General features: G+C 38.2%; 1 protein-coding gene across 3 annotated transcripts in view; it reads right to left on the bottom strand.

Moving 5' to 3' along the window:
* The window catches only part of Ubr1 (Ubr1 ubiquitin ligase), a 150,873-nt gene that overhangs the window by 118,023 nt on the left and 8,036 nt on the right, over positions 1-24,814 (bottom strand). For all 3 annotated transcript variants that reach the window (XM_090412593.1, XM_090412591.1, XM_090412592.1), the window contains exon 2: positions 19,769-20,197. In XM_090412593.1, the coding sequence (XP_090268719.1) occupies positions 19,769-20,197 (429 nt within the window). The remainder of the gene's footprint in view (positions 1-19,768; positions 20,198-24,814) is intronic.

Here is a 24,814-nt window from a genome sequence, read left to right as displayed (position 1 = left end):
AATTTAGTTTAATCCTTTATCCAAGTGTAAGCAAACAAAGTTTGCATCTGAAGTATCTTCAGGACTAAGGCAACTCGTGGTAAAGGTGGACCAAGCTCTCATCACTCTTTGTCTTAGTATCTCCCATAATGCAAGGCATATCTCCTTGCAGACAAGTATAATGCTATGCATTAAGGGAAGGGCCACTACCCAGACCGGTTTTGATCTTTATTGCATAGTATTATACATGTCCGCAAGGCGATGTGCCTTGCATTATGGGAGATACTAAGACAAGGAGTGATGAGAGCTTGGTCCACCTTTACCACGAGTTGCCTCAGTCCTGAAGATACTTCAGGTGCAAACTTTGTTTGCTTACACTTGGATAAAGGATTAAACTAAATTTATTATAATTTGCTTAGTTAGTTCAAATTTTTCTACTGCTTCATAGGTATGAAAATGACTGCAGACATCAGGGACATGGCCCACCTACAAAGCCATTTCTTTAATTCTACAGCAGTTTTACCACTAATTCTCATCCCTTCCCACACCTTTGAGAAGGTGTGAAAATATTTGATAATTTAACTGTATGCAAAACATTAAATATCTTAAATTCAGAAATATTCTTTAAACAGATAGGGAAAAAGTATTTTAACAGATATTTAAATGTGTCCCAGGGCGAGCCTCAGCTACTGGGCAGGTCTGCAGGTGGTGGATAGCAGAACGGCTTGCAGATATGTAAAGCTAGCTGCAATGAGGGAAAACCTGAGCAGCCCTGAACCCAGGCGGTAGTGCTAATAGGGCACTACCAAACACTGTAACATGGTCAGGTCATCATATAATGGTCATACCGCATCATCCGTCATTCAGGTTACCAAGGGACGTGTTCGGGTTTTAGGCAGAGGAATCCATTCAAAAAATATGTTACAGTCTCCCTTAGACATCATTCCTCAGCAATCTGCTAGAAAAAATTCCATCAATGGGCCTGCTACCTGTTTGGGGAGGTGTTTAGGGGCAGCGCAAAGAAATGGTTCTGCAAAAGGACGGAAATGGCAACAGACTATGGCTTTAGGCAACTGGAACATCTTTTCTCTGACAGGGAAGGAAACGGAACTGGTCGAGGAAGCCAAGCACTATCAACTAGATTTAGTCAGGCTTTCTTCGACTTTTTTCTTGGAGAGGCTCTGGAACTGTTGAGCTGGATGAGGAGTGGAAGCTCTATTACTCTGGTGTGAGCCTGACAATATCTGCTCAGGTGGGTGTGGGGAGGAAGGGGGGGGAAGGTATGTGTGTTAAGGCTCCAGATGAAAACCCACAGCTTGGCTGTGCTGCAAGCCTATGCACCTAATCTGGAGTCAGAATACTCTGCCTTCTTAGAGGAAGTGGATGCTGCTTTGGACAGGGTGGCAGACATAGAACCAGTCCTGCTAATGGGTGACTTCAATGCACGTTGGAACCAATGACCAGACATGGAGGAGTGTGGTTGGGAGGAACAGACCCTGACCTTAACTCGAATGGGTTGAAATTATTGGACTTCTGCTGTACAAACAGCTTGTCCATAATTACTATTATTACGGGCGACTCCAGGGAGTCCTTAGACTCATCGAGGGAGGCCCTAAATATCATGTCCGCACAACTATTCGACATTCTCATAGTATCTATCATACCTTGCCTTGAACTCATTCACTGTCATAGCACCCACAACAGACTGACAGCTTATTCCACTCATTTACCACTCTAAAAGTAAAGAACCCAGCTCTAACACCCTTGCTAACCACACTCTTGCCCAGCTTCCATAGATGTCCCCTAGTTCTCCCATCACCAGTCCTGATCTCAAAAATATCCTCTGAATTAATCCTGTAGAAACCCTTTAGCAATTTGAATGTCTCAATCATATCTCCCCTTTTCCACCTATCAACCAATTTCTGCAACCCACAAATCTTCAACCTGTTCTCATAAGGTTCATTCCATAGACCTATCATCTTGGTCACTCGACTCCGGATCCTCTCCACCTCCTTCCCCATCAAGAAGAAACCTAGGTGACCAAATCTGGGCACCTTGATAAGACCTCGAGATGAGGTCTTATCAAGGCTCAGTACAGAGGAACGATAACTTGCTTGTCTCTGCTCGTCAAAGTATTTTTCAACAACCAAGTGATTTGATGAGCTGATCTAGCCACTTTTGCAATGTGTCCCCTAAACTTCATCTCCCTATCCACCAACACTCCCAAGTCCCTGGCCTCATCAATCTCCAGGAGTACAGTTCCACCAATGTGGTATACTTCTGCTAATCTTTTCACCCCAAAATGCATAACCTTACATTTTGTCACATTAAATTGACATCCATTCTCCTTAGCCCAGAACTCCAATCTATCCAAATCATCGTGCAAGATTTTGACATCTTCTGCATTCACTATTGCCTTACCTAACTTTGAATCATCGGTGAACAAATGAACCGTTCCTCTTAGATCCTTCCCTATATCGTTAATGAACAAATTAAACAACAGTGATCCAAGAACAGAACCCTGCGGCACACCACTAGTCACAGCCCGGTCTTTTGGATTCTACTCCTGAATAAACTACTCTCTGATATCTCTCCATCAACTACCCACCTATCCATCTCACCAACCCTATATCCATTCCCATGTGTTGCAGTTTAAGGATTAGAATTCCATGTGATATCCTGTCAAAGGCCTTATCCAGGACTAGCAGTATCACTGTAAACCCATTATCCTTATCCAGTTCAGCCGTCACTGTGTTATAAAACTTGAGCAAGTTACTGAGGCATGATCTACTCTACACAAATCCATGCTTTCCCCCCGTAGAGTATCTCATTTTCATCAATCCATTCCTGTATTTTTCCCTCGACTACTCTCTCCAAGATCTTAACGATTTCTGATCGGTCAGTAATTTGCAACAGTAGTCTTGGATTCACCTTTATGCAGCGTAACTATTTTCCCCTCTTTCACACCTTTGGGACTAAACCAGACCCGAGACTCAGATTAAACAACATGGTCAAGGGCACTGATAATTCTTTAGCCGCTTCACATAAGACCCATGCCGGTATACCATCCAATCCCACAGATGTATTCACATTAAGGTTCTGTAATAGAGTATTCACCTCGACTTCATTCATCACAATTCCCATATAAACTAATGGTTCCTTCATTCTTTCATTGTCACCACCTGGATGATATACTCTTACAAAGTGCTCACTCGGTAATTCCACTATATCAACTGATTCAGTGACCTCCTTACCATCAGCATTCCTTAAAATCATTCTGCCGTGTACAGTTTTTTTTTTTTTTTTGCTTGCAGGATATTTAAAGAACTATTTGGGATTCTCTTTAGCTTGCATAGCTGGTTTCCTTTCATAATCCGCTTTTGCTTTTCTTACCACACTTGTTACCCTTCTGGCCTGCACTTTACACATTTCGTGTGCCTGCAGGTCATCTTTCTCTTTAAATTCCCTCCACAGTTGTTTTTTTTTTGTAGCTCAAGCTTAATGGTGCTATTCATCCATTTAACCCCTACTTGTTTTACTATTCGGACCCTAGGTCCGAATAGTAAAACAAGTAGGGGTTAAATGGATGAATTGCAGTAAAACCCTTGCAGTAAAACTGCAAGGGCTGGATGTCGATAGACATCCAGCCCTTGCAGTTTTACAATCAGCCATAACCTCCTGTAAATGCTCCTTGACCACTTCTCATGCTCTATCGACATCCAGCCCTTGCAGTTTTACATACCATGGCACTGAACCAAGCAATCTCCTAAGCTTGTCATACTTGCCAGCACAGTAATTCCACATATACCCTGTCTTAATCGAAAATTCTACACCTTTAGCCACCTCCCAGGTCAAGATCTTATGATCACTCTCACGAATAGGTGGCAACATGGTCATATTCATTACAGTCAAATTCTCAGATGCTATTACCAGGTCAAGCACTCTCAAACCCCTAGTATTTTCTATTACATGCAGTCTCAGATAGTTATCCCTTAATAATTGAATAAAATCCTCACACGTGTCCTCTTCCTCCTTCCAATCAATGTTACCATAGTTGAAATCTCCCATAATAATTACCCTCCTTCCACTCATTTCATCAATTTGTTTATGCATACTATCTCCACCATCTATTCCATCTCCTGGTCTATAGCAGCACCCAACTGTATATTTTGTTCTGCTAGTCACAATCTCACACTAAATAGCCTCAAACAAACTCTTTTCACTATCCTGCAATACAACTTCAATTCTCCTTGGCTGCAGTTCATCAGCTATCATCAATAACACCCCCCCCCATTTTATTCTCTCTGTCCCTCCTAAACACACTATAACCTACACATTCTATCCCACTAACTATATCCTCTGTCGTCAGCCATGTTTCACTAATGCAATAACCTGTGGCCAGGAAGAGCCAACCAAGGTCAAAAATTCTTCCTTCTTGTTCCTAATACTCCTGGCATTAGTATACATGAAATGCAGGGGTCCCTTTGTCCCACCCCTATTTTGATGCGTTATTTTAACTATCCCATTCCGATTACTTGTCTTTAGTACTGGCTTGGGTACATTATATACATTCTTACACTCAACTGTCTCACTGATGTCCGCATATCCACTCCCCCCCCCCCCTCCTTGGTAGTTCTAGTTTCCCTGGTTCTGCACATCCATTTTCACTTCATTCAGCAACACTTTTTCCAGTCTCAGCACACCCAAATCCATTCAAATGCAGGCAATCCATGTTGTATAAATCCTTTCGCCCATCAAACTCATTCCATACATCCACATCTGCAGTATGCATACCGATGCATACTGCAGAATAAATACCTTCTTCCAGCACCGAGAAGTCCACCTGGCACACCGAGAAGTATACCTGGTACAAGGATACACTTAGACAAAGGTCTCTGATTGACTTCTTTATGGTCTCAGCAGACCTATTTTCCTCAGTGCTGGACGTTCATGTGAGGAGAGGGGCAGAACTGTCAACTGACCACCACCTTGTTGTCTGCACTCTATGGCTACAGAAACCAAATGCTACCATCAATGCTGGTACTCTTAAGCAGCTATAACACATGAAATGGGAGGCATTGGAAAATAAGGCAGTGAGGAAGAAATTTACAAATAACATCTCCAAGTTCAAAGAGATTCCCAGACATACTGCAGATGTTGAGGAGTAGTGGGAGCTATTCAGAACAGCTGTCACTGCCTCTGCACTCTCATACTATGAGAAAGCAGAGGCAGTGAGAAAGGACACTTTGGTGGAACCAAGAGGTCAAAAAAGCTGTCCGGACAAAAAGTGAGGACTACCTAACATGGCTTAGGGTCAGGTCACCTGAGATGCATTTCTGGTACTTTGAGGCACGAAAAGCTGCTGCTGCAGCTTTTCGTGCCTTGGGAATCCTTTGGAGAAAGATTAGACTCATCCTATGCAAATGCAAACAAGGTATTTTGGCAGACCATCTGCCACCTTCAAGGAGGAAATTGTGCACAGCAAGGGCAATTAAAGCCTCTGATGGTGCACTTTTAACAACCAAGAAGGATATCCTCCACAGATAGAGGATATCCTTCCAAGAGGTGCAGATCAAGGCGATGACTAGTCTTACAGCAGAAGAGGTCCATTTAGCAATAAAATAGCTAAAATCTGGCAGGGCTGCTGGTGATGATGAAATTCTGCCCAAAATGCTAGCTAGCTAGCTGAATGTGTTGTTTCAATGTAGAATGAAGTTTATATTTCAGGAAAACTTTAACTATCTTTTCAGATATGTCTTTAAAACATAAAAGATGGGAATAGCTGAGTTGTGATTATGTGTGCTGGTTGTAGGAGAGATGGTGGGGTATAGTGTTTTGTTTATTTTATGGGGAGGGAGAGACATTGGCTCAAAACATGTTGCACAGTAGAGTTTAGTTAAAGGATTGTCATTCAAATGAATAGTGCCAGCTTTGTGTCAAGTGTTTTGAGAATGCCATAATGTTGGGATAGGTAGTGTGACTGCTTTTGTACCTTGTCATGTGTGGGTTTTCTATAAACAGAAGGACAATGAACTACCTGGAAGTCTAAGAAAGGGAGTAGCTGTTTATTATATGGTGAAGTGTATTTATGGATGTTGGCTATTTTTAAATACACCAGAAATGTATCTAAAATAACTAGACCAGCGTTTCTCAAACTTTTCCTACAACGGAACACTTCACAAATCCTGAAATTCTAATAGAACACCTTGGTTAGAGTCGAGTATCATCAGTCTCATATTCATTGTAAAGCTAAGCACACACTACAGGTGCATGCCAGGCCACAGCGCATCGCACTGACCTTGCTTGTGACCGCACGTTTCCTAGAATAGCTACCTCTGTACTTCACTCGCACTCAGAGGTGTTGACAACCGCGGGCAGCTGAGTCAAGGCCTTAATAGCACAATCCACACGCAAAGTGAGGAATGCCCGATTTTCAAACATGTTTGAATTTGTCGCAGCATTTAAAACCATTCCAGGCTCATTAATTTTGATAATATTCACTTTCTACGGAACATAGTTTGGGAAATGCTGGACTAGACCATGAGGCCAAATAGCAAACACAATCTATATATCATAGCTAAACTGCTGGTTTATGTGTAGGTATGCTGAGTGCTTGAATGTCCAGAAATTCCATATAGAATTTGGCAGATGAAAGAGGAGATCCCATTGCAATCTCATCTAGCTCTTTGTAGATTTTTCCTTTCGATAAAAAAAGAATCTGAATAATTCATAAATATCAGAGGGGAAGCGTGGTTTAACAAGGTCAAAGGTCTCCATTAAAGGTGCATCGGTGGGCAATGAAGTAATGACAAAGCTGACCACGATGTCCATCATTTGGGCTAAGATTTTCCATTACAGCTTTAAAGCAAATAGAATTTTTTTTAGAAAATGGATGAGTTGCATGTGGGAGGGGGAAGGGGCAATGAAAGTGATTTTGCTCATTCTTTGGCAACTTTGTAGGTGGAAGCTGTCTATGTCATCTACTACTGGACAAAGAAGCAGTGGGAGAAGGTATTAAGGTTAATGAATTTCTGGGACACCATTCACAATAGCTACCATTTAGAATTATTTGTGTGCTGCACTCATGATGAATCACAGTGCCACTCAATATAGTAAAAACAGGGATTATTGTCAATGAGTGAGTGAACAGTAGTAAAGCAATGCTTCAATCAAAAAAAAAAAAAGTTACTTCTGCATCGCCATTCACAAGTCAAATTTTAAGAATGGCTTATTGCAGCCAAATAACTTGGCTTCTTAGAAATCAGATTGTTGCATTTGCAACAATCTGATTCTGACATGTCTGTAAATTGCATGTGTTCATCTGGGTGAAGAAACTTTGCCACCTCCATATCAGACCAGCTAACTCATCTTCACTTGAAAAGTTCCGTTAAAGGTTCTTTGCATCCTGAACAGGATTCGAACCCAGGCCTTTCCAATCAAAGGTCATCGTCAATATTGACTGAGATATGGAGACACTTGAATAATTACTTGAAAGATTTAAATGCAATCAAGTATCAGGAAATAACCAGGAGGTATGCAGTCATGATTACATTTCAGTATTACAGGTACAAAAAGCTGTTAAAAATCTGAAATGTAAAAGATTTGCACTGCAGACTGACTAAACTTCACCAACATGTGGCACTCCATGTTGTGGTGGCTAAAAAATCTTTTCCATTAGAACTTTAGCTTAAAGTTTACACTAAATGCTACAAACACATAATCTACCTTGGCATAGTCCAGAGAACCTACTCTAGGGACCAAAGATATAACTTTTGCTAGTTACATGTATGGTCCTCCAATAAACAGAATGGTGGTCTCAGTGAATAACAAAAAAAAAAAAACATACCATATCAAGATACTAAACACATCCACAACTTGTATTAAAAAGCAGATACACTATTCAATGGACTAAATAAGACTAGCAAGTTGGGCTTATCGAACTTTGGCAGAGATATGAAATTACTGCCTCCACAAATATCAACTTGCATGCAAAAGGTTTTTTTTTTTTTTATATATTTATCCCATACATGGTTCGAGTACATATAGCACACATTAGTGATGCACATGTGAGGTGCAGATGAAGGCTGAGAAAGAAGAAACCCATGGACATTCTTCTTAAAGAGCTGTAGGTTGAAATAGTTGGGAAACACATCATAGGGAAGGCTGTTCCAGAGGACAGAGGCAAATGGAATAAATGAGGAAGAGGATAAGCAGGTTCGATGAGCTAGCTCAATGAGTGCTGTAAAGGGATGTTGCAACATCAAGTGGAGAAATGATGTTTACCAATTCAGTGCAGCAGTGACCATGGCCTGTAGACAGCATGAAGAATTTTCAAGGAGGTTTTAAGTACATAACTCCAAATGTGTATACAACATTCTAAGGATGGGTGGATTTGGGATTTATATAGGGTTAGTAGCTGGGTAGGTGTAAAATAGCAGATACACTATTCTTGAGTAGAAAAGAATGCCTAGTGTTTTAGAAGCAGAGGAAGCAATTGATATGAACTGTTTGTGCTAAGAAAGGTTGGAGGTAAATGTCAGGCGAAGGAGAGAATTCATCCTATCTGGTGATGTATGTATTACTGAGGATGAGGGAAGGTGAACCAAGATCCCTTTTCCAAGAGAGAAGGAAGGACTGCATTTTGGTAGCACTGAAGGTGACTCCTTGTCCAACTGAAGGATGGTATGGAGATCAGTGTTTAAGACAATAGTTGCAGATAATCTTGATGTAAGGGATGTCTATGAATTATATGGCTTGTCAAAGGAGTAAGACAAGTGCTATCATCAGAAAAGCTATGATAGGATTTGCAGTGATTGAAAGTAGTGTTATAAATGTTCTGAACTTCTATTACTATCAACTGCCACCATTTATTTATTTCTACTGATTTTATTTCTCACGCTCTATAGTCTAACAAATTTAATTGTTTTACGACTGTGCCAGTTAGACTATGTATCAAGTGCGAGATTATAAGCAGATATTGTTAGCATTCCTTGATTATGTTAATCCTTACTGTTAATTAGTCGTGGCTTGATTATTGATGATCTAAATTTTATCTTATGCAGGTTCAAAATTTTCAGGATAGTGCATTGACAGAATCAGTCCAATATGTCGTTCACAAACCATTTAATTAAATCAAAAAGGAATACACAATTCCATTACAAGTCTGTCAATTTCAATCCTTCCAGATGACAATAAAGCATGCCTTGAGTAAACTTAATTCAATATCAATATCCATTATCTTATTGTTGTTGACCATTCTTGTTCAGAATTATCACATACATAAGTGCTTACAATTCTCATTCAGCACACTGCCCTTTACACGAATCTTCTGTTCATACAAAAGTGCTCTCTTTTGTCCTTCTCTTCTGCTGGCTCGTTCTCAATTTCCTGCCAAATTTATAACAACAAATAATCAACAACTCTTTGTCGAGTTGTTGATTATTCTATGCTTTTTTGACCTTTAACATGGTAGCAATGTGCAGCTCTCTCCGACTCTCAACATAGTACTTCTCAATGGGGCAGACTCAGGTAGGATACCGAGAAACGTAAGACCCACAATGCTTCTCTTTCAATTATCGACAACGGACTTCACATGGCAGTGGACCCAGGTAAGAGAAGGTTGAGAACCCTAAGACAAAGTGCTTCGACATCTTGCCTTATATATAGGCCTGGACCGTGGTTGCATGCATGCATGCACGTGTCTCTCAAAACTTCCAAATATGGTCGCATATTAACATCCAACGATGAAGACTTCATACTTTGCACACGTCTTTTGAAATTGCTATATATGGCAATTCTTAGAATTAGACATGAGTTAACAGTGTTACATGATGTCATGTGCCACATTATTTTAATGAAGATTCATGGTTAATTTATTACAAATATGAAATTATTACAGACAAAATTTGACATTTCTTTAAATGCAATCTCCTTAGAAAAATATATAAAAGCGAACATGATAAGTTACATAGCTACATATCATGAAAGATTTTACAGTAGTTCATTAATGTATAAGACAAAGATGATAGGTGAGAGAATGGAACCCTGAGGAACTCCTACATTGATAGCAAAGCTTGAAGAGAGGGTGTTATCCACTATGACATGCAGTGAACAACCAGAGAAAAAACTGCCTATTCAGTTAGAGAGGGTGGGGGGTGGGAGACAGACCAAAGGAAGGCAGTTTGCAAAGCAGGCCTTGATGCCGAACATAATCAAAAGCCTTGGATATGTCAAGAACAACAGTACACATTTCTTCGAACCTTTTCATGTAAGTGTCCAATGGCTAAGATATCAGCCATGGATCTGGATTGGAAGAATCCACACTGGTGGCTGCTATTTAACTGGTAAGCTTCTAGGTAGTGAAGAAGTTGACCTTGATAACTTTCTCTATTAATTTTGAAAGGATCGAGGTGATGTCAATTGGTCGGTAGTTGAACAGTAGGCTTTGTCTTCCTGTTTTGGAATGAGGCTGGAGATATATATATGTGGTGATCAGCTTTTACTCGGTTGTTGTACATTTGAAAAAAATATAGATTTAATGACTAGAAAACCGAGATAACATATAAAGATTTTAATAATGAATACTACTAGTTTCGGCATATAGCAGCCTTCTTCAGGTATTTATAAAGGAAAAGAATATTAATAAACATTGAATTATCTAAACAAACTGGAAATTACAGGTACAAATTGCCTCACATAATCGATACATAAAAACCTTGTATTTTTTCAAGTTGCTCCAACTGGCGTGCCATTGTTTATTGCAATTGTGCGTGCAGGTTCACGTGAACGCCAATATTGAATAACTGCAGCATGGCTATCTGGGATGTTATAACTTAAATTGTTGTTTAAGTGGACAGAGTTCAGCAGGATTTCTCTTGATTCTACAATTTTCCTCTCGAACTCATCATCGCAGCGAAAGATATTTTCTGATCTATTCCAGCAAACAGAGTGGCTTTGTTGGTCATCATTAGGATTATTTGAAAAAAGAACATGACTGGATAACGGAGTTGCATGAGATCTTTTGTAAGAGATGTCTCTCTTATGCTCTTCTATGCGTTGTTCAATGGATTTGTTAGTTTGTCCAAAGTATGGGATATTGCAATCGCACCACAATTTATATACTCCAGGGTACTTAAGGTTGTGATGAGTAGGTTTTGGATGGCTGATTAGAGAACGGATTTTAGGAAGTGTGGTGAAGAAGGTCCTGATATTATATTTTTTAAGGACTTTAGCTATTTTCTTAGAGACTGTGCTAATGTATGGAATGGAGATGCTACCTTTAAAATTAATAGTCTCTGTTGTGCACTGCTTAGGAGGATCCAGAAGAAATTTCTTAATTGTTTTTTCAGAGTATCCATTTTGTTTAAAAATAAAGCCACACGAATACAAAACAAGAATAAATATACTCTTATCAAGAAATTTAATAATCTAATAAGGACACAAAACAGATCTGGTCATAGTGATATGCCCGTATTAATCCTGAAAAGGTTGTAGTGAACAAATCTTCTCATATGTTAACGGATGCAGAAACGGATATTCTTAGCAAAGGTCTCAATTTTATTCCCTCACCAAAATTTATCCCTAAAGAATCTCTCCTTACAAAAATAGAAAAAGCAAGTTCACTCATTCCTAATCATTTGGCAAAACTTCTTCGTACTGAATCGATTTTCATTATAAATAATGACAAACCTCCAACAGATAATATTTCAGTGCCTGAAAGAAGAGCCCTAAAAAATCTAAAACAGAACAGTAACATTATTATTTTACCTGCAGATAAAGGCAACTCCACAGTCATCCTCAACTCTGAAGATTACCACAACAAAATGCTTCAATTACTTGGAGATAGCTCAATATATTCAATTCTTCAGGAAGATCCTACAAGAGAATTACAAAACCGTACAAACAACTTGTTAAAGACTGCGAGTGAACTTCCTCATAATGTTCGCCTCTCATCACGCTCTCTACATCCTCTTATCCCACGCATCTATGGAGTTCCCAAAATTCATAAAGAAAACATCCCTCTTTGCCCAATTGTGGAAGGAATTGATTCACCTACATATAAACTTTCAAAATATTTAGCAAAGTACCTCAAGTGTTTCTCCAATAAATCTTCATCTTTCATCAAAAACACCACAGATTTTGTTTCTCATATTAAAGATATTCCCATCGATGAAAATGACATTCTAGCTAGTTTTGACATTATATCTTTATTTACTAACATTCCTATGGACGAGGTACTTGCATTACTACAGGACAAATTATCCAAAACAATGTTCACTTTATTAAAGCATTGCATTCATTCTGGTTACTTCAGATATGAGGACTCCATTTACCAACAAAAACAAGGCCTGGCAATGGGCAATCCTTTGTCCCCAGTGCTAGCTAACATCTTCCTTGAAGATTTTGAAGAGAAAGCCATATCTTCCTTCTCATTTAAACCAAAAGTCTGGAAAAGATATGTTGATGATATATTCATTATTTGGAATCACGGGCACACATCTCTCACAGATATTCTTCATCATCTAAACATCCAACATCCTAATATAAAATTTACTGCTGATCTAGAAAATAATAACTCCTTACCTTTCTTGGATGTTATGCTTACACGATGCTCTGAAAGATTAAAAATCTTTATGTACAGAAAACCTACGCATACCAATAGATATCTGCATAATCTTTCTCATCATTTTCCACCACAAAAACTTGGAACTATATCTACCTTAGGACACAGAGCACGTTCTCTCTTAAATGAACAAGATGAACTACAAAAAGAAATGAATCACCTCACTCTTATTTTTAAACAAAATAGATACTCTGAAAAAACAATTAAGAAATTTCTTCTGGATCCTCCTAAGCAGTGCACAACAGAGACTATTAATTTTAAAGGTAGCATCTCCATTCCATACATTAGCACAGTCTCTAAGAAAATAGCTAAAGTCCTTAAAAAATATAATATCAGGACCTTCTTCACCACACTTCCTAAAATCCGTTCTCTAATCAGCCATCCAAAACCTACTCATCACAACCTTAAGTACCCTAGAGTATATAAATTGTGGTGCGATTGCAATATCCCATACTTTGGACAAACTAACAAATCCATTGAACAACGCATAGAAGAGCATAAGAGAGACATCTCTTACAAAAGATCTCATGCAACTGCGTTATCCAGTCATGTTCTTTTTTTCAAATAATCCTAATGATGACCAACAAACCCACTCTGTTTGCTGGAATAGATCAGAAAATATCTTTCGTTGTGATGATGAGTTCGAGAGGAAAATTGTAGAATCAAGAGAAATCCTGCTGAACCCTGTCCACTTAAACAACAATTTAAGTTATAACATCCCAGATAGCCATGCTGCAGTTATTCAATATTGGCGTTCACGTGAACCTGCACGCACAATTGCAATAAACAATGGCACGCCAGTTGGAACAACTTGAAAAAATACAATGTTTTTATGTATCGATTATGTGAGGCAATTTGTATCTGTAATTTCCAGTTTGTTTAGTTAATTCAATGTTATCTCGGTTTTCTAGTCATTAAATCTATATTTTTTTCAAATGTACAACAACCAAGTAAAAGCTGATCACCACATACATATGTTTCCATGAGATGGGATAGGCGCCAGCTGAGTAGAGATGATGGGCATTAGCTCTGGAGCACGTTTGAATACAATAAGAGAGATGTGATCAGGGCCAGATGGTAGTGTTCAGATTGCTTAATATTCGTGTGTTAGGGCTTAAGTGCTTAGAAAGTTGAAGGGAGTGAAATAGCCCTAGGAAGGGATTAAAAACAGTATTCAATTCTCCCAATATTTCATCTCAGAGGCATCATCAGGTAGTACAAAATGAGGCTTGTAACACACACACACACACACACACACACACAGCACAAAACTAACTGAAACACGTGGACAGACTTAAGTCCTAATTAGATTAAGTAAAACTGAAGAGTTGGAAGTATTCTATTGTCTATATTCACATATATTTGCCATCTGCATTAAAAAATGTGCCCAAATAGCAAAGATATTTTACTTCTATTATGTTTTCCGATTCAGGATGAAGTTTATGTCTTCAACGTTCCTATTCCTATCAATTTTCAGAGTCAGTCTTTTTATTGCTGGTTTTCATACCTGCAGTTATTCAATTTAGTTAAGAAAACTTGACAGATTTCCAATGGATTTAATTTAAAAGTAAAACATCTTCATAAAGTAAAGAACTGAGATCAGGTGTATCAGACAAGGCTGCACACACTATCTTCATTCTCCATTATGAAAGAAATTGGAAGTAGGCTGGGTGGTCATTATTGGTGATTTTTAACTATGGTAATATAGTTCAGAATTAAAGGAGTTCTTTCAAGAACTCAAATGTATCTTAGGCAGTACGTAAAGAAGAACACATAAGGATTGAGAGGTTTATATTTGATCATTTCATCAACAGATGTGATTGTGAGAATGATCATGAAGTAATTACTGGGTGGTGGCCAGCCATACGAAGACGTCTGTGAAGAAAGGATGTATGTGGAACTAAAAGCATAGATTGCTTTTAGTGATTATGAAAAGCTAAGAAGGCAACTTGGAGCTATAAAATGGAATGGGGGAGTTAAGTAGGAAGGAGATAAATGTTGACTGAGCACCAACCAAGAGATATTTAAACAGCAATAATGTGTGAATATATTCCAAAGGTCAAAAGGCTGAATAATTTACATGTCAAGTAGATAAATGAAGATATTAAGCATGAAACCTAGAAAAAGACACTGTGGAGACAGTATAAGGTGAATAACAATAGTTGTTGGAAGTTTTTGCACTTGGTTATACTATAAATTAAAGTTACCAAGCAATTATATACTTGGGTTAATCCTTGATCCAAGTGTAAGCAAACAAATTTTGCACTTGAAGTGTTTTCAGGAATGGGACAACTCTTATATGGAAGCTGATGATTTCACATCACTTGCCTTAGTATCCCATAATGCAAAGCACATATCCTTATGGGTCTGTATAATGTTATGCATTATAGGAAAGGTCACTACCCAGACCAGTTTCGACCTTTACTTAGGTCTCATCAATGGGAGTCAGACCAAGAGATGATACCAAGGTTGAAGTAATGTGGAAGTCATAATTTCTTATGAATAGCCAAAAGGCATCACACCTTATTAAAATACTCTTGCTCCAGTCCTGCAGATACTTCAGGTGCAAACTTTGTTTGCTTACACTTGGATAAAGGATTAAACCAAGTATATAATTGCTTGGTATAATTATGTTATACCAAGCTTTAATTTATGAATAACAATATTCAGTTGTATGAAGAATATAAAGAGCAGGCCAGGAAGGTAACAGTTGGTAAAGACAGCAAAGTGCAGTATGAGCAGAAATTAACAAATCGGGAAAAGAAAAACAATTCCTTTTTTTTCTTTTTTTTTAATGTGGTAAGTAGTGATTATGGTAAGATAATGTTAATGGATGAAAATGGTCAATTGAAAACTGCTGAAGAGCACAAAGTTTAGGAATTTAGTGAGCAATTCATCAGGGTGTTTCATCCTCATCAGTGTGAAATCATGAGAAACTAGTGCAGAGGGAGTTGAAGATGTCTTACTGATGAGGTGAACAAGAGGTGTACGAGGACTTAAGTAAGCTTGATGTCAATGAAAGCAACAGGACTTCATGACATCACTGTCTTAAGGGAATATTCCAGGAAGTGTCAGCTTTGGCATACTTGTTTAACTAGAATCATGCAAAACAGCATTAGTCCCAAAGGAGTAGAAGAAGGAAAGTAAAATTATTTCTTATCACCATCTTTGTGAAGTGGAATAATTTTACTTTCCTTCTTACAAATTACAGGCCAATCTGTATATCTGAAGTTGTAGTTAGTGATAGCTAATGTGGGTTGATAACAGCAGTATTCTCCGTGATTGACAGCATGGGCTTGTTAAAGAGAGGTCATGCTATTATACACAAAAAACCTATCATACATCTCTTTAAGCTCATTCACTGTCAGGGAAGTCAACTGATTCTGGCAATCCATTCCACTTATTCACCAATCTTGTCTTGTCTTAAGCTTTCTTGCGAATTGAGGTTCTTTAGTTGTGAACTTCACAACTGCAACTGTCTCGAAGATAAGGTGGTTGGCCCAATGCCTCCCAGTGTGTCCTATGTCTGTAGATGCATGTGTTCACGGGACCAGTTTGGAGGATGAAAAACTTAGTTTCCAGGTGAGAAAAACCCCCTACCTCTGTATGAGACCGGCTAACTCACCTTAAGTCAAAAGAGACCAGATAAAGGTTCCTCGTGTCTTGGATGGGAATTGAACCCAGGGGCTTTGTCTATACCGACTGAGCTACGGAGGCTCTCATTCACCATTCTCCATGCAAAACACCTGGTCCACACACCCCTATTAACCACACTCTTACACAACTTTCACAGATAGCCCCTAGTTCTCCGACTATTTGTCATATATTGAAAATTTTCCTTTGCATCAATATTATAAATCCCCTTTAATATCTTAAGTTTCTGTTATGTCTCCTCTTTTCTGCCTATCAACTAAACTTTGTAACCCACAAACCATCAACCTGTCCTCATAAGAAGCATCCCACAGACCTGTCACCAGCTTAGTCACTCATCTCTGAATATTCTCTACCACCTTCTGGTCTCCAAGAAACCCAGGTAACCAAATCTGTGCATATTAATCAAGATGCAGCCAAATCACAGCCTTATAAAAATATATAGCAGAATGAAAAACTAAAAATATACAGTGAAAAAATATTATTAGAATGTCAAAATGGATTTAGAAAAGAACACTCTACAATGGATGCAGCTTTTTGTTTAAAACTACTTATAGAAAAAAAAGAAGAGAATTTAATTTGGAAACTCATCTTTTGTTTATAGATTACAAAAAAGCATTTGACAAAGTAAAAAGATATATACTGTTTGATATATTACAAAGAATAAATATACCTAATATTTTACTACATGCAATATTGAATATATATAAAAGATAATGAAATAAAAATAAATGAAAAGTTGTCTGAAAAACAATCTATAAACCAAGAAGTAAGACAGATGCTCTGTCTCCAACACTTTTTAATATTTACATTAATGAAATATTAATACAGTGGAATTAAACAATCATGGTATAGAAATTTCCCAGAATAACAAAATAATTACACTATTATTTGCAGATAATCAGGTAATAATATCCGATTAGGAAGCCAATTTACAAAGAGCAATATATAATTTAAACATTATAATAGAAAAATTTCCAGAGATAAAACAATGGCATTTGGTGGACAAACTCCAGTTAGAAGCAAAATAGTTATTAATAATAAAATAATAGAACAGATAAATACTTTCAGTTATCTTGGATGTGAAATATCATATGAAGGAGAAAAAGACAAATTTAAAAACTTCAAAATTTTTACAGATTATGGCCTGATAAATAAAACACTCAACCCAAATATAGTACAAAAAGAAACATGCTTGAAAATATACAATACTTTAGCAGTGCCCACATTATTATATGGCAGTGAAATATGAGCAATAACCAAACAAGATAAACAAAGAATAAGTTAAATAAGATTTATGAGAAGAACTGCAAAATACTCATTATTAGATCAAAAAAGGAATGAAGACATTTTAAAAGAACTAAAAATAAAATCAATAGAAGAAAAACTAAACAATTATAAACAAAAATGGATTGAACATGTAAACCAAATGGCCAACATATAAGCCAACTGGAAAGAGAATGCAGGGCAGACCTCAAAAAGGATATTGGATGGATAATGAGACCAAAACACACCAATATGGTCTATACCTGTAATTAGTGTTATGATATTATGATAAAGAGAAATAATAACTTCCCTATCTTTACTTGTTATTATGTTTTTTAACATCCAAATAATCCTTTGAGCTATTTTATCAACTTTTGCAATATGCTCTCTAAACTTCCACTCTTCATCCACCATTATCCCCAAGCCTCATCAACTTCCTGCAATTTAGTACCATCAATATGATACACCATATGCATAACCTTACATTTTGCAACATTAAATTGACAATGATCATCCTTTGACCCACTATGCCAATTTATTTAAATCAACCTGCAAGATATCCGCATCACCTTTATCAACTATTGCTCTCCCCAGTTTTACATCATCAGCAAACAACTGAATATCCACTCTTAAATCTTTCCCCTATATCATTGATATACAAATTAAAGAGTAGTGCCCTAAGTACAGAACCCTGAGGCACTCCACTAGTCGCTCTCATTCTCCTAGATTTCACTCCACCATATGCTGCTCTCTGGTGTTGTCAGGCACCCCCCCCCCCATCCATGCTGCTAACTTCATATCCATTTCCATTTGCTCCTCCAACTTTTGTAATAGTTTTTCATATGGTATTCTGTCAAATGCCTTTGCAAAATCCAGCAATATCATGGTGTAGCCAATTTCCTTTATCCAATTTATAGCCATCAAGTCATCCTGTAAGGCCACATCATCTGCTTGTGTCCTTGCAGGAGGAGTTGAATAGATTGGTGGATGGGTAAGTGAGTGAATACCCCCCCCCTTAAATCTTTCCCTATATCAGTTCAATGTTGCAGAGTGTATAGTTCTGAAATTGAATAGGCAATGGCAAGATGCAAAACATACACTTGGTGGGGAAATTTTGAAGGAGGTAGAGGAGATTAGAGATTTCGTGGTAGTGGTAGACACAAAACGTCAGGGGTTACATTACACAAGTTGTGATGACAACGCATTGGATTATGGAAACAATGCTGAGGATCATGACATATAGAAATAAAGAAAAGTTACGTACCATTGCATTAAGGCTTTGTTCAGGCCTCGATATGGATTATATGTACAGATTAGTTGAGGAAGGTGATAGCCGATCTCCGGAATGTGCAGTATGAAGAGAGATTTAGGAAATGCAATATGCAAAGCCTTGTGAATAAGAGAAGGGGTATAACTGAGACATACAAGCTGATAAGATGTTATCAGGTTAATGTTGAACATTTTTGCAGAATAAGAAGTAGAACAATGGCCATCCCTAGAAACAGGAGGCTGTGAGTAAGGAAGTGAGGAGCAGGTTCTTTGCATGAAGACTGGCTGGTGAGTGGAATGCACTGCCTGACAGTGTGGTGAATGCAGATGCATTGAACAAGTTTAAAGCACAGTTTGATGAGCACCTCCTACAAGGAGTCTTGACTCCATGAAGGGTATGGTGTTAATAATAGGAAATTATTCATGAGGTTTTAGATGCAACTTTGTGTTTTACTTACAAACCACACACACATATATACACACACACACAGTTGACTCTCACTATAACAAACTTGTAGGGCCCACAGGAATATAGTTTGTTATAGTGAACTTTTATTGTAGCATTATACCTATGGGCCCTTGGTTGAAGCTTTACAGCAATTTACTATGCAGTAGTTAGTAAGGGTTTCAGGAGTCGATTTTTTCCTTGGAGAGTTGCAAATGAGTGGAATGGGTTAGCAGAGTCAGTTGAGTGCTTTGTCTGTTAATGGGTTCGAGGAGAGGTATAATAGATTATATGGATAGCTCAGGTATCCTGCAATGAATCTTCGGACTATGAAGGTTCCCAAATAATAATATTATTTAATTTTCCTAAACTTCAGAGATTTATAATTTAGTTATTTCAGTCCATTTCAAAACAAATTTATTTCTAGAAGTGCCTGCAAACATTAAATTTTTAGCAGCATATATTAAAAGCATGTCAAACTGCATAAAATTATTTCTCAAACTTCTTAAAATTTAAGGTGCCAATTTATACCTTACCTATTCCTAAAGCAGTCAACACAAAGTACACATGTAGGATCCAGTCCACAATCACGACAAGAATAGGTAGGTTCACCCATTTTAAAAACTCTCCCACAAAGAGTAGGAGGATTGTCCATATTCTGTAATTCTTCAAACACCTTTTTTGGGTCATTACTATCAGCAATGAATCTTTCTAGGGGCTCATATAGTACACGTGTAGCTACTTCTTCATCGAATGTCAAATTGAGACAATCACAGTCTGGTTTAGGGCTATATATGGCTGGAACATTTCGTGCCCAAAATGCTCTAAGATCTAAATAATTTAGAGATTTACACTCAAATTTCTTCCTCCATTCATGAATAGTAAACTGCAGATTACTATGAAATGCTGATGGAGGTATAACATCACTTTCTACTTCAGCCATGACAACTTTTAGGAATGTATACCTTGAAAAGAAATAAAACAATATAAATGCACTATCAATATCAAAAACATGACTGTTGAATAAAAGATATTTATTTTAACAAAAAAAAAAAAAAATTAAATACAGGTATACTTTTTCAAACTGTTGCCAGTGATATTACACTATTACAGTATTTTTTGTAACGTTGCCAATTAGTTTATAATTTTTTTTATGCAAGTGAAGAGTTTAATAAATGAAAGGGAAACTGATGAAAAAGAATGAAGTTTATAATTCATATGACTTATATACATTTGTGACTAACCAGAATGACAAGTTTCATAAGAACCTTACATGCCTATATGCAGTACAATTTGTTTCAAACCAAATCATCTTTTTTAAGCCATCAGAATTTGGATAACTCAAAAATATAACATATAATCTTAACTAAAGCATGCATGCATGTCTGTCCTACCTATCAACTTATAAACTACTTTTATTAAAAAAAAAATAGCTCTGCTACATTGCTAAAAACAAAGACTAATCATCAAATTACTGCTAATGTATAAAGGTGTAGAATTTTCAATTAAGACAGGGTACATGTGGAATTATCGGGCAGGAAAGTATGACAAGCTTAGGAGTTTGATTGGCTCAGTGCCATGGCATGTACAACTGCAAGGACTAGAAGTTGATAGTGCATGGGAGGTAGTTAGGAAGTGCTTGCATGAAGCAATGGCTGACTGTATACCTAGAGTCCGAATAATAAATCACGTAGGGGTTAAATGGATGAATAACACCATTAAGCTTGAGCTGCAAAAAAAGAAACAACTATGGAGGGAATTTAAGGAGAAAGGTGACCGGCAGGCACATGAACGGTATAAAGCGCAGGCCAGAAGGGTGACGAGTGTGGTAAGAAAAGCAAAAAAGGATTAGGAAAGAACATTGGCCATGCAGGCTAAAGAGAATCCTAAACAGTTTTTTAGATATGTAGCAAGTAAAAGGAAAAATGTACATGGCAGAATGATTTTAAAGAATGCCGATGGTAGGGAGGTAACTGAATCAGTTGAGATAGCTGAGTTACTGAGTGAGCACTTTGCAAGAATATATCATCCAGGTGGTGACATTGCAGAAACGAATAAACCAGTAGATTATACGGGAATTGTGGTGAATGAAGTGGAGGTGAGTAGTCTATTGCATAACCTCAATGTCAATACATCTGTGGGATTGGATGGTATACCAGCTCGTGTAGTACGAGAAGCAGCTAAAGAATTGTCAGTACCCTTGAGCATTTTGTTTAATTTGAGTCTCGGGTCCGGGTTAGTCCCAAGCGGGTGGAAGGAGGGGAAAATAGTTCCACTGCATAAAGGTGGTTCCAAGACTGCTGTTGTAAATTACCGACCGATTAGCATATCAGGAATTATTGTCAAGGTCTTAGAGAAATTAGTCAAGAAAAGAATACAGGATTGGACAGATGAAAATGGGATATTGTATGGGGGACAACATGGTTTTGTGAAGGGTAGATCATGCCTCAGTAACTTGCTCACGTTTTATAACACAGTGACGGCTGAACTGGATAGGGGTAATGGGTTTACAGTGATACTACTGGACCTTGCCAAGGCCTTTGACAGGATACCACATGGAACCCTAATCAGTAAACTGGAGCAGATGGGGATAGATATAGGGTTGGTAAGATGGATAGGAGGGTGGTTGAAGGAGAGATACCAGAGAGTGGTTTATTCAGGAGCGGAGTCAAAAAGACGTCTTGTGACTAGTGGAGTGCCGCAGGGCTCTGTTCTTGGACCACTGCTTTTCAATTTGTTCATCAATGATATTGGAAAGGATTTGAGAGGAAGTGTTCGCTTGTTTGCTGATGATGCAAAGTTGGGTAGAGCAATTGTGGGTGCACAGGATGTCAAAATTTTACAGGATGATTTGGATAGTTTGGAGGACTGGGCTAGGAAAAATGGATGTCAGTTTAATGTGGCAAAGTGTAAGGTTATGCACTTTGGGGTGAAAAGAACAGCAGCAGTATATCGCATTAGTGGAACCGTACTCCAGGAGATTGATGAGGCCAGGGATTTGGGAGTGCTGGTGGATAGGGAGTTGAAGTTTAGGGGGCACATTGCAAAAGTGACTAAAACAGCTCGCCAAATCACTTGGCTTATGAAAAATACTTTAACATGCAGAGACAAACAAGTTGTTGTTCCTCTGTATCGAGCCTTGATAAGACCCCATCTTGACTTCTGTGCCCAGTTATGGGCACCAGGGTTTCTTCGTGATGGGGAGGAAGTGGAGAGGGTCCAGAGACGAGTGACCAAGATGATAGCAGGACTGTGGAATGAACCTTATGAGAATAGGTTGAGGATTTGTGGGTTGCAGAAATTGGACGATAGGCGAAGGAGGGGTGATATGATTGAGACATTCAAATTACTGAAGGGTTTTTATAAGATTAATCCAGAAGATATTTTTGAAAATATGACTGGTGGTGGAAGGACTAGGGGCCATGCATGGAAGCTGGGCAAGGGTGTGGTTGACAAGAGTGTTAGAGCTAGGTTTTTTACTTGGAGAGTGGTGAATGAATGGAATAAGCTTCCAGAGTCTGTTGTGGGTGCTACGACCGTGAATGAGTTCAAGACAAGATATGATAGATACTGTGTGAATGTTAAATAGTTGTTCCAGACATGATGTTAGGGCCTCCCTCGATGAGTCTGTCGACTCCTTGGAGTTTCCCGGAACAACAACAATAATAATAATAATAATAATATGTACCCTCAGAGGGAGGGGGGGGAGAAGGATATTATTATTATTCGTGACACCTCCAAGGAGTCCGAAGACTCATCGCGGGAGGATACCCACTGTACAACTCTCCATCTCCACTACTACACAGAACCTCTACTACCGATTACCTATATCAATGCCATCTACTGTCCACAACCACCATTATGATGGTAATGATGTAACTTTCATATACTAGACTTCCATAACTTCCATCTACAACTTTCCTCCAAATTAATATGTTATATCTGTCAGAACTCCAATATTGTCAGATTTTATATTTGTCTTCTAAGGCAAAGCACTTATAAATTCACCTAAATCATGGTCTTCCTCTGGGTCTTTTTCCTGCCATCCTGAAAAAATTTGCTAACTCCTATTCTGTTTAAGTAACCCTGACATCCGAGATTAGCTCTGCTTACACATTCCTGAATGCTAATAATGTAAAATTCTTTCCTAATATCCTCATTTTTAATATGATACTACCATTCATGCCATCTGGTTATGCCTGTGATGTTTCTCAGAACTGTCACATTTGTGGTCTCAAGTCTTTGATCACGTGTTTCATCTCTCAGATCCATATATTAAAACTGGTTTGAACACCATCTTATATACAAGACAGTGTTCAAACAAGGTGGTGGTGAAATACTATGACCTTGCTTATTAGAGAAGTGGCTATAGCCATGTTTGATTGGTAGAGTAAGGATTCCAGTTTCTGTCACCTCCACTTTCTTCCTGCATGCAATGAGACTGATACCCTTGATGACATACTAATCGCACCATAGAGGGGGCCTGTACTCCATTAGAGGATACAGCAGTAAAGCTGTTCTGCAGGCCAGCCACTCATTAGTGCGCAAGACTGAACCAATTACTAATGAATCTAGAGGCTTCCCTATCAGCTAGCATCAAATCCAGCAGTCATATTTTGCCAGTTCATGACTGAGGTAGACCAAATAGTGTCTGCAGTGAGAACTGTCATGGCCACATATTGAAAGAAGACTGAATTCCCTCTGTGTGGGCAGTATGTTTCTGGGTCTGTCATCTCTCGCTGCATGCTTCACTTCCTTTTAATCTCTTCCTCACCACTCTCTCTCAGGGACTTCAACATCCATGCTCATATTGACTTCCCTTCTCCAATTTCACCAATCAAGCAGGAAGGGATGTTGAGGTGTTTGCCATTAGCAATGACCTATCACAGATCAATCTCCTTATAATAATACCTGATAATCCCCTCCAATTTGCTAATACACTTGACCTCTTGCTAACATGCTCTCCTCTCAAGCAGAGTGTGGAAGTCATTTCTTCTCTTGGTAACTCAGATCACAACCTTATACAAGTCTTTTGCCACAGAAAAACCTTTGCCACTAATTCTCAGCCTCATGTCCTTTGGCACCCAAAGGGTGCCAAATAAAATGACCTCTGCGACTCCTTTCCATGTACTGACTACTGCTTCAGTTCTGATCCAAACACCTGCTCACACCAAATAACAGAAAACATCCTCAAAGGAATGAAGGCTTTCATCCCTTATTCCATTCCAAATTCTAAGCCACTATCCAAGTCTTAGTTCTCAAAAAGTGGACCAATGCAGTAAAAGAAAAAACCTCTGCATACCACGAATGGATCAAGACCATTACTCAAGCTGCTCACTCTGCCTATACTGCTGCTAGCCACAGTTGTAAGAGAATCATCACTGAATCCAATCAGAATTTAAAAGGGCTAAATGCTGCAAACTTGCCTCTTGCCCAAACAGCAGTCGCTCCTTCTGGTCAGTACAAATATATATATATATATATATATATATATATATATATATATATATATATATATGGTGTAGTGTCCTTTGGTGTGTTAAGTGATACCTCTGAAGACTCCTCAGAGGTATCACATAATA

Source organism: Typopeltis vanoorti, chromosome 23 (assembly GCF_054136105.1).
Source record: "Typopeltis vanoorti isolate ZY-2024b chromosome 23, IOZ_Tvanoo_1.0, whole genome shotgun sequence".
NCBI classification, from domain to species: Eukaryota; Metazoa; Arthropoda; class Arachnida; order Uropygi; family Thelyphonidae; genus Typopeltis; species Typopeltis vanoorti.
The sequence above is the reverse complement of the archived record's forward strand: the minus strand, read 5'-3'. Positions and strand labels throughout refer to the sequence as shown.